At 43.3% G+C, this 10,000-nt stretch overlaps 1 protein-coding gene across 1 annotated transcript in view; it reads left to right on the top strand.

The window, feature by feature from the left end:
* The window catches only part of LOC125035792 (mucin-1-like), a 28,276-nt gene that overhangs the window by 16,597 nt on the left and 1,679 nt on the right, over window positions 1-10,000 (top strand). The window contains exon 11 of the mRNA XM_047628007.1: window positions 7,576-9,396. Within this exon, the coding sequence (XP_047483963.1) occupies window positions 7,576-9,396 (1,821 nt within the window). The remainder of the gene's footprint in view (window positions 1-7,575; window positions 9,397-10,000) is intronic.

Below are 10,000 nucleotides of genomic sequence, written 5' to 3'. Positions count from 1 at the left end.
TTGACACATTTAGATTTGCGAATTAGTTCTAAAAAAAACATAAAAGTTTACGAAACAAACTACAAATTTATATATATACACATATACATATATACATATACATATACATATACATATACATATATATATATATATATATATTATCATTGAGATTATCATCAGCATCACCATCAATGTCATTATTATTTTTTATATAAAGTCCTATTACTATCAACACTACTGTGCTGTATTGAAATTCTTATAATTTCTGTTTGGTTGTGTGTTACCGATGACATCAATGATAATATTAGTGCTTTTATTTCATAATTTTCATCGTCAATAATCATCACCATCATTGTTATAACAGCAATAACAGCAATGATGATACCACGACCAGTACTACCAATTCATCTAATGATAATAGTGACGATAAGAATAACAATAATGATATAATAATGATTATAATAACAATAATAATAAGAGACAGTTTGAAAATTTGAATACTAAAAAGAGCCTTAATGAAAAGTGATAGTAATCATAAAACTACTAATATTCTCAACAACGACAAGAACAACAATCAGAGGTATAATAACAAGAACATACGAAACCCAATAATGACATATTCCGTCAAACAACAATCGCTAAATAAGTCCGGTGTCACATGACACGGAGCTCGTGTCACCCGCTTGTGATGTGCTTCACCTGGAGTGACACCATTTGACACTCGTTTACCAGGATGTGGGTATAATTACTATGCCTAGCCATGTATTCACGTAGTGTAACAGTCATCTATATTCTACTGTTACTTTAAATTAGTTCCCCCTACACCGTTTTCTATAAGCAAAGTGGGGTTGGAATTTATCAATACAATTTATCATATATTATCTTCTTTCATGATAATTTGACATGATTACTTATACATACTTGAAGAGATTTACATAACTATACTGCCACGGGAAACACACACACACACACACACACACACACACACACACACACACACACACACACACACACCTTGATTTGAGCCTTACAAACATACAAAGACATAGCCTCATCGTCATTTATTACTCTAATTCACTCGTGTACTTAAATCAACCATGAAATCACTGTTTAATATATAAATTCCCGGAGATGGAAGGGATATCGTTTTCCACATGCACTCAAAACGTAATCTCGGCAGGTCTCCATCCTAAGTGTTGCGACCCTTTCCCATGATCTCTAAGACCTGCGTCTGGCCTTACAGAAATTCGACTGTCCTGCGTGGGCGCCAGCAGGTCTATAATCAGCTGTGACAAGGACGAACGGATATTAAAACACGTCAATTCAGTCCTTATTGCCCACGAGTTCATTCTGTGCTGTTAGGGTGATGCCTTGTGCAAATGTGCTTATGTTTGAAATGTCCTATAAGAAAATGCTCACTCAGAATCCTTATATTCGTAATCATATCTGTTATTTATATTTAGATGATCTGGGTTTCATAAGTAATCAGCTATGAATGCTAGTTCATACAGCGAATCTTTTCAGTTATGTAAACATCATAATTCTCTCGCCGTTCCTCCTATGCGTATAAGGCATCCCTTGTTCTTCTTCACCAGACCATCATATGGCCACCACGTGTATTTAGATTTGTGTTTGTTCAAATTATCTTATGTTTTCCATCATGAAGTACTTCAGAATGATGGTATTAGACCAGTGTTAAGTAATCGAGTAGGACTGTTCGCAATCGCGGGCGTGGGAAGTCGCCACTCTCCCCTGGGCGCCTCTGCCACGCCCATTGTTTGTCCAAATCTGCGAAAAGTTTCACAATAGCTGCCGTTTACAAGCTCTAAATACCGTGTGACCTATGGACACAACTTTTTTTTTTACAATGTTGAGAATTTTATTATAGCTTGACCTTTGTTTTGGCTTTGAAAATGATAGTTTAGCAGTAGTAGTAATAATAATTATATTGGTATCAGTTGTAGCAATAACAACAACAGTAGAAGTCGTAGTCGTAGTAATAGTAGTGGAAGTAGTAGTAATAGTAGTAGTAATAATAGTAGTAGTAGTAGTAGTAGTAGTAGAAGTAGTAGTAGTTGTAATAGTAGTAGTAGTAGTGGTTGTAGTCAGGGTTGGATTAACCATTAAGCAAATTAACCACGTGCTTTGGGCATCAAGGAGGGAAGGGGGCAAGTTAATATCTGTTCACTCCGTTAAAGTTTAATTAATATAACGGCCATATATGTAGATATTTCAATACGTAGGTACACATTGCAAGCACATTACATAACTATAATATTTGATAGTACCTACTGTTGGATTGGAACCGTATTTCCAATCTAATGACTCAGACCATTGGTCTCCGAGCTGGGTCTCCGTCTAAAGCTGTAATGATTTATTTTTTGCTGTAATAAATTAAAAAATTTCTTCACTTCTGTTTTCGGTTAAAATCTATGGTGTTGACTGTATTTTCTCGCATAAATATCGTTTCTAATCGTGCATGACAGTGGAGTGCAGGCACCATGGCCAGTAAACGTCTGTTATTTGACGGAGACCATTCAAAGTACGAATTGTGGGAGGCGAAGTTTTTGAGTGTACCTGCAACTGAAGGATTTATTTGATACGATATGTGCAATACCTAATGAATCTGGTGAAATTAATCTACCAGATGAAGTCAAGAATTGTCATTTTCAAATGCAAGTGAAAGTATACAAAAATAAACATTGTTTTCTTTGTTACTGTTGTTTTGTTTAATTTTGATAGATAAAATTAGGTGGTTTATTATGTTTATATTTTGAATTACACACATACGGGGCACCAAAGTCTTAAGGGCCTCTAAAGGGCTTAATCCGGCCCTAGTAGTAGTAATAGTAGTAGTAGTAGTAGTAAATAGTGACGCTAGTGCAGAGGGAATATCCAAACTTTACATTGCCAACAAATAAATTAATTGATACTATTGCTATCTCGTGTAATACACATGTGATTCACACATATTAAATGTGTATTGCCACATTTCAGTGGCAGGTTTACCAAGTTGTTCATGTGACTCTTTGATGTTGTCCATGTAGTTGCAGTAAAGTAGCCTTATTTGTACTCGCCATGATGAATTACAGGATGATAAACCCCAAAATGCTAAAAAGAATTCTGTACGTTACAGTAGAGCGAACTCCATTACCATTAAGAGGCAACGAATCATCAAATGAAGCACGGGTGAACCAAAGTGTTCGAGGATTCTGTATATGTGGAGCCTCGTTCGCCATTAGAACATTCAGTGTCATTCTGTGTCAGCGGAAATTGCATATAACCAGCAGCTCAAAAAACAAAGATAAAAAAAACAAAAAACATTGGGCATGTTCAGAAAGACCACTTACTTTCACAAATTCAGGAGGAATGGCCGCCTTCTGGCCTTTTTTTTTTCTACGCTAGGCTCACTGAAGACAATAACAGCCAATGGACTATGTGGTTCTTTGGATGATCTGTCTGTTTTTCTCTTTTCCTGTCGATCGTCATTCCTCGAGATCACCTTTCTCTGTGGAATGGCCTATGAACTCGCACACACCAACAGCCGCATAAGAACGGCATTTTTCACGGGTTCATACATAACCGACTCACCACACGCACCCTACCAACTTGAGATAAGTGTGCTTTTCTTGGAATGATTCCTCGTGGTTCTTCATATATTTTGTGTTACGTGGGGGTATCTATGATAGAGCTGAAAAATTAGCGTCAGCACGAGATTTTTTCAGTGACCTCGATGAATGGCTACGCAACGTGCTAAGAAACGGTTCCGTTTCGCCGAGGACTTGCAACGCACGCGCGACGAATCTGCACAGAAAAAGCGGTGGACAATCCGCACGTAACATGCACAATACGTGCGCGTACGTTTGTCCATACGCACCCATACGAAATGTCCCTGTTACTTGGTGTTGGTTACGCGTGTATTGCAATAGAAACACACACTCCGAAGTCTTTATCAGTGTATGAAATTCGAACGCTCTATGTGTAGGTGTGTATGTAGCACATACTCAGTACACGTGGGTTCGTGAGACATACGTGTACTACACGTGCCAAATGTACGTGCGAAATTGCGTGGGACTTGCCTATAAATGGTGCGTGTGCTGTGTGTGACTTGCGCACGCTTTACGTTCAAAGTCCGCGTACCTAGCAACGTCGATTTCGTCGGCAACGTGCAGTTTGCGTCTGCCGCACACGTGGTACCGTTCAGTATCGTGCAATGCATGTATGATTTAAGTTCGTCACGCGTGCCTCTTGAGTATTTACTTGTTCAGTTCGGCCAACGTTCGGCGCCTCAGCCGCCGAATGGGATGCGACTGCGGTTCGACTCCAAATTTGGCTGTGTGGACCCTGCATTAGGGGAGGATTAATTAAAGAGGGCAATATATTCTAGGTTAAGCAATAAAAGTAGTTATAAGAGGACGCTACGTATTTTTACAATAAAGAAATATAGTAATGGTGATAGAAGTAGTGGTAGCTGTAATAGCTGTCGTGGTAGTATTAAAATAAAAGAAAAGGATGGTGAAGTCAGACATCCTGACATCTGTCATTTTATAACATAATAATAATTTTAATAATAACAATAATTATAATAGTAATAATAATAATAATGGTAACTACAACAGCAAAACAACAATAACAATAGTACTACTACTAATAATAATGGTGAGGATGGAGACAACACACATAAAATAAAACCATCAACACCAACAACAATAATAATTATTGACATTACTTTTCTTGTATAACTAGTACTGTTACCCTTTATCACCATTATCACCACGACCATCATTGTTGTTTTGTCATTTAATTATAATTAAAGTCACTTTTATCAACTTTAGGAAGAAGAATTTGCTGCTGTTTTATCTTTGTATTTTAAATTCCCGGTCGCGAGGGGTTGACAGATTCGTGAGACGACAATATGAACGTAAGATTATATGAACAGTCCAGATTAGTATATTCCCGTATAATCGTTCCGAGTAATAAAAATACTTTTAATGGCTACTGTCGATTCCTGTATTCAACAAAAAAAAGCTGATCTGTACACATCGCAATGCTAATGCGTGTCTAAAGAAAAAACTAGTAAACAACAGTGATAATAATGTATACATAAATGCGCATCATGTTCCGTTGTTACAGGATCTCGTCCACCGTTACTTAGACCTACACTTGTAAGAGTAATCCTCCATCCAATTTCAGGAAAGGAAGAACTGGTAACTCAACCCTGAACTCTGGAGAACTCCGATGCGTTAAATCCCCTTTGAGAAAAAAAAAGTGTGAAGCAATAAAAAAAAAAATGTGGATATGAATTAAAAAAAAAAAAAAGCTAATCATTTGAACATAAGGTATTACAATGGCATTTGATTTGAATGCAAAAGTAACTTGACGAATCGGAATATTTGAAATTCTGGAGTAAGTTGCCAAATTTTCCTTTCTTGAGACTAGACTGTAATCTCGTGGATATCAGTGGCAACAACTGTATATTGCACATCGCTATATGATTTTTCTGCTGACAGAAAAATCCTCATGGTGTAGTCAAGTGTCCATCAGGAGTAATGATTTTCTGCAAGCATATATCAATCAAAAGTGTAACCTACTGTAAATATATAGCAGCAGTTTTCAGTTTCCGGTATATTTTTTTCAGTGTTATTATTATATTTTGTCATAGTTTCAAGTATGAAAACTGCTTTATCTTAATCTTCAACCACCATCTTACATCAAATCTTCGTCTCTATTCTTTTCTCCTATTTTTAAGAATAACACTCTATATTAGCAACGACCATGTCCTTTACTATAAATAATATTGACCAAAACCTGCAGTGAATGACAGGTTTCCTCCTAAACTGCTTTTAATTTATTCAAACAAACTAGATAAAAAAAATATATCCAATGGCCTGATAAGTTGTCACTAAACCTGTGGATTAATGTAGGCCTATGAGTCGTGCATGGCTTTACAGAGACCGGTTGATTTTTTTTATTTCTTTCTCTTCCGTTTCTTTCACCATTAATTCCTTTTTCCTATTCATCCATAAGCAGTTCGCGTACGGCACCAGATATATAGACAGAAAGAGAGATAGAGAAAGAGAGAGGGTGAGTGAGTGAGTGGACAAGAGAGAGAGAGAGAGAGAGAGAGAGAGAGAGAGAGAGAGAGAGAGAGAGAGAGAGAGAGAGAGACAGAGAGAGAGAGACAGAGAGAGGTGAGAGATTGAGAAGGCAAGAAAGAGAGAGAGAGAATGAGGGAGAGATAGAGAGGGAGAGGAGAGAGAGACAGCTAGCGAGAGAGAGGAAAAAATACAGAGAGAGAAAAAGAGCAAAGGAGAAAGAGAGAGAGAGAGAGAGAGAGAGAGAGAGAGAGAGAGAGAGAGAGAGAGAGAGAGAGAGAGAGAGAGAGAGAGAATAAGTGAGAGAGAGAGAAGGAGAGGAGAGAGAGACAGCTAGCGAGAAAGAGGAAAAAAAACAGAGAGAGAAAAAGAGCAAAGGAGAGAGAGAGAGAGAATGAGGGATAGCGAGAGAAGGAGAGGAGAGAGAGACAGCTAGCGAGAGAGGAAAAAATACAGAGAGAAAAATAGCAAAGGAGAGAGAGAGAGAGAGAGAGAGAGAGAGAGAGAGAGAGAGAGAGAGAGAGAGAGAGAGAGATACTGACAGCTCTCCTCCTGCCACCCCAATACTGGCCTACGTGTCGATCGCCATAATATATATTTGATAATCACATTTTTCCCCGTCTGTAAAATCGTTTATTTTATCGAAAATGCAATTACCAGATCTGCAAAAAATACTGAAACAGTTTCAGTTCATTAACTATCATATAGTGACAATCAGAGACGTTGGTATAAGAATTAATGTTATGATTATTTTTTTCCAATATATATAAAGTTCATAGGAAATAAAATTACCTAATTGAAGATCTTGCTAGTTGAGGAGTTAAAATATATGGATGTATGCGTATTGTTTAAAATTTGGCGTGTGTTTTACCGTAGATTATTGAGTTTAAAAAATGTTTTACCGTCGATTATTGAGTTAAAAAAATGTTTTACCGTAGATTATTGAGTTAAAAAAATGTTTTACCGTAGATTATTGAGTTAAAAGATCACTCCCACTCCTAGATAACATGGAAGCCCGAGCATTTACCGACATAACTAAAGAGAAAATTATCAACTTTCTCATGTTCAGTTTAAACAGTCTTTCCGAAGATTAACCAGTAACTTTAGAAACAGCCTGGCATCATGCTCTATACTGTAGAATCAAATAAAATATCAAGTTATGAGATATGAAGACCTATCCATAGGCAATAAAACAAGTATGAGGTATATGGCTGATAAAAGAAAGAACGCTAGCTGACAGGCATGTATGATGAAATATTATTTGATGTAATAGATGGAACAATCAGTATTATTATTATTAATTTTTTTTTTACAGAAAAAAATAAGTTTATGAAGAAAGCATTGGCTGTTTATTATTTTATTATTGTTTTATCACAGTTGCTAATATTATTGATATATTAGTTATTCCTATCATCATTATTCCTTTATATCTTTGTTATCATTTACCAATATTATTAAAGAAATAAACACTTCCTGACTGCGCCCTCGCCTCCCACAGGTCCCATCGCCGGAGGGTATGGTGGGCTCTTACACGTCGCTGCCTCCGGGCGTGGCGGCCACAGTTCCGCGCCGGATCCTCCTCAGGGACTCGTGGGTCAAGCACGCGGCCGGGCCCCCGGAGGAGGCGTCGGCGGAGGCCACGGAGTCCAGCACAGCCGAGCCTATGAGCTCTCCGCCGCCTTTCACGTCGCCCTCGACGCGCCCCTCGCTGATCGCCAGGGAAGGCCCCCGTAGTCCGCCGTTGGCATCGCCGCCCTGCCTTTCGCCCGACCTGCCGCGCCCCTTCGAGCGGTTCCGCAGCGCAAGCACACGCGAATCACGGACGGCGCCGCGCCCCGCGTCCGTCGTGCTCACCACATACATCTCGACGGCTGCCAAGGACGAGTTCCAGGGCCTGTCCGGGAAGGTGTCACGCACCAAGGCTTTCTTCGAGTCCTCGCCTCTGCAGGTCAAGGGCTCGTCGGGCGAGGGGGAGGAAGCCGACCGCCAGGAGACCGATCTCCCGCCCGACACCCTTGTCACCTACACCTTCAGGAACCCGCTTAGGACGTCACCCAAACCGCGGCCGCTCCGACGCTACCGTAACACACTCAGTTCTTTTCCGCGCTGGGCCGACCTCGCCGATTCTTCTGCAGGAGGCGACAACGACATTACCGCGCCCCCAAGGAAGCCCGGCTACGACAGTGCCCCCGAGGGCGAGGCCAGGGCGCCGGAGGAAGTGATCATCAAGAGAGTGCGGCCCGTGGTCTCGCGACGCCGTCACGGCACCATCGTCGGCATTCTGAAGAACGCCTCTTGCCCCCCCGCCGACGACACAACCCAAGCAGTAGCAAGCGAGGAGCGCGAAATCGCCGGCGGGGGCGCGAAGGAGGGGTCGGGCGGGGGGGCGAGCGACGTCGGGGGGGAGGCTCGCGCGGAGGCCGGGGGAGGGGGAGGGGGAGGCCCCGGCCGCCCCGCGCCCGCCTCGGGACTCAGTTCGGACCGGGACGCTGAGCGGTCGAGACACGCGGCTCCCTGCAGTCCCCTTCCTTCGTGCCGCTGCGACCACGCGACCCTTGTGCCCGGCGCGCGAGCGAGCGAGTGCCACGAAACGAGTGCCGCCGCGGGCCATGAGCCAGACGGCGACGACATGGTAGTGCCAGGTGACGCGGGCGTGCAGGCGGCGCCCCGCGTGGTGGCCGCCTGCATTAAATCGTACCACGACATCCCAGAGGAGCTCTTCAACAGCCTGCAGGAGAGTTCCGTGGACCCTTCCCCCTCCCCGCCCCCGCCCGCCAAACAGGATCCCTCGCCCGTCGCCGCCCTCCCTCCTCCCGCCCCGCCCACGCCCGCGCCTCGTAGTGACTGGAAGACTATGCGCGACGGGCGGAGGGCGCTCCTGGCGGGCGGCGACGAGGCCAGCGACGTGGACACGGAGGAGGGCAGCGAGCTAGACGGCGGGGGCGGCGCCGCGTCCACCAGCGACTACCACACGAGCGACGGGCGCGGCTCGTCCCTCTCGGGCGCCAGCGACGACCACCACAAGCACGACCCTGTGCAGCGACATGCGGACGACCACCTCATCTACGCCACCAACGGGTCCAGCTACATCACGCAAGGTAGGTCGTCCTGCAGTCAAGTTCCCAGGGCGGACGGCGTGCTACTGGCGCCAGTCTACCCTTGCAGTTTCATTGTAAATGTTTCCTTAGCGACAGACAGACAGACAGACAGACAGACAGACAGACAGACAGACAGACAGACAGACAGACAGACAGACAGACAGACAGACAGACAGACACTCAGACAGACAGACAGAGGTGAAGAACCGCCATCGGTGTCAGCGAACAGCACCAATTTTTGCCCGTCTGTCCTAATGAGAGGGCGAAAGGGAAAGGGTAGTGGGGGGGGGGAGGCGAGGTTTCCGGTCTTTATGGCAAGGAGAGGGGGGGAGGGGGTAGGCAGGCTAGAAGGGGCGTAAAAGACAGGCTGGAGTGTATGTGATGGGGAGGGGGTAGGGGGCAGGGGCAGGGTGGGAGTTTAGTGATCCCGTGGGACAATTTAAGAAGCCGCTGGAAGGTCGTTTGGTACAATAAACTCTCTCTCCAGGCGGGCAGTAATACCTTTGTTAATATGTCTTTAACTGGTCATTTATTTATTCATAAATAAACAGAGAGAGTGAAGGAGAGTAAGATTGAGGGAGAGGGTTAGAGTGAGGGAGAGAGAGAGAGATTGAGGGAGAGAGGATGGAGAGAGTGAGTGATGGAGAGAGAGAGAGATTGAGGGAGAGAGTTAGAGTGAGGGAGAGAGAGAGAGAGGATGGAGAGAGTGAGTGATGGAGAGAGAGAGATATTGAGGGAGAGAGGATGGAGAGAGTGAGTGATGGGGAGTTGAGAGTGAAAGTGAGGGAGAGTGAGTGAGTGAATTGAGAGAGAGGGAGAAAAAAA

This window comes from Penaeus chinensis, chromosome 20 (genome assembly GCF_019202785.1).
Source record: "Penaeus chinensis breed Huanghai No. 1 chromosome 20, ASM1920278v2, whole genome shotgun sequence".
Taxonomy (NCBI): domain Eukaryota; kingdom Metazoa; phylum Arthropoda; class Malacostraca; order Decapoda; family Penaeidae; genus Penaeus; species Penaeus chinensis.
This window is presented reverse-complemented; position numbering and strand designations above follow the sequence as displayed.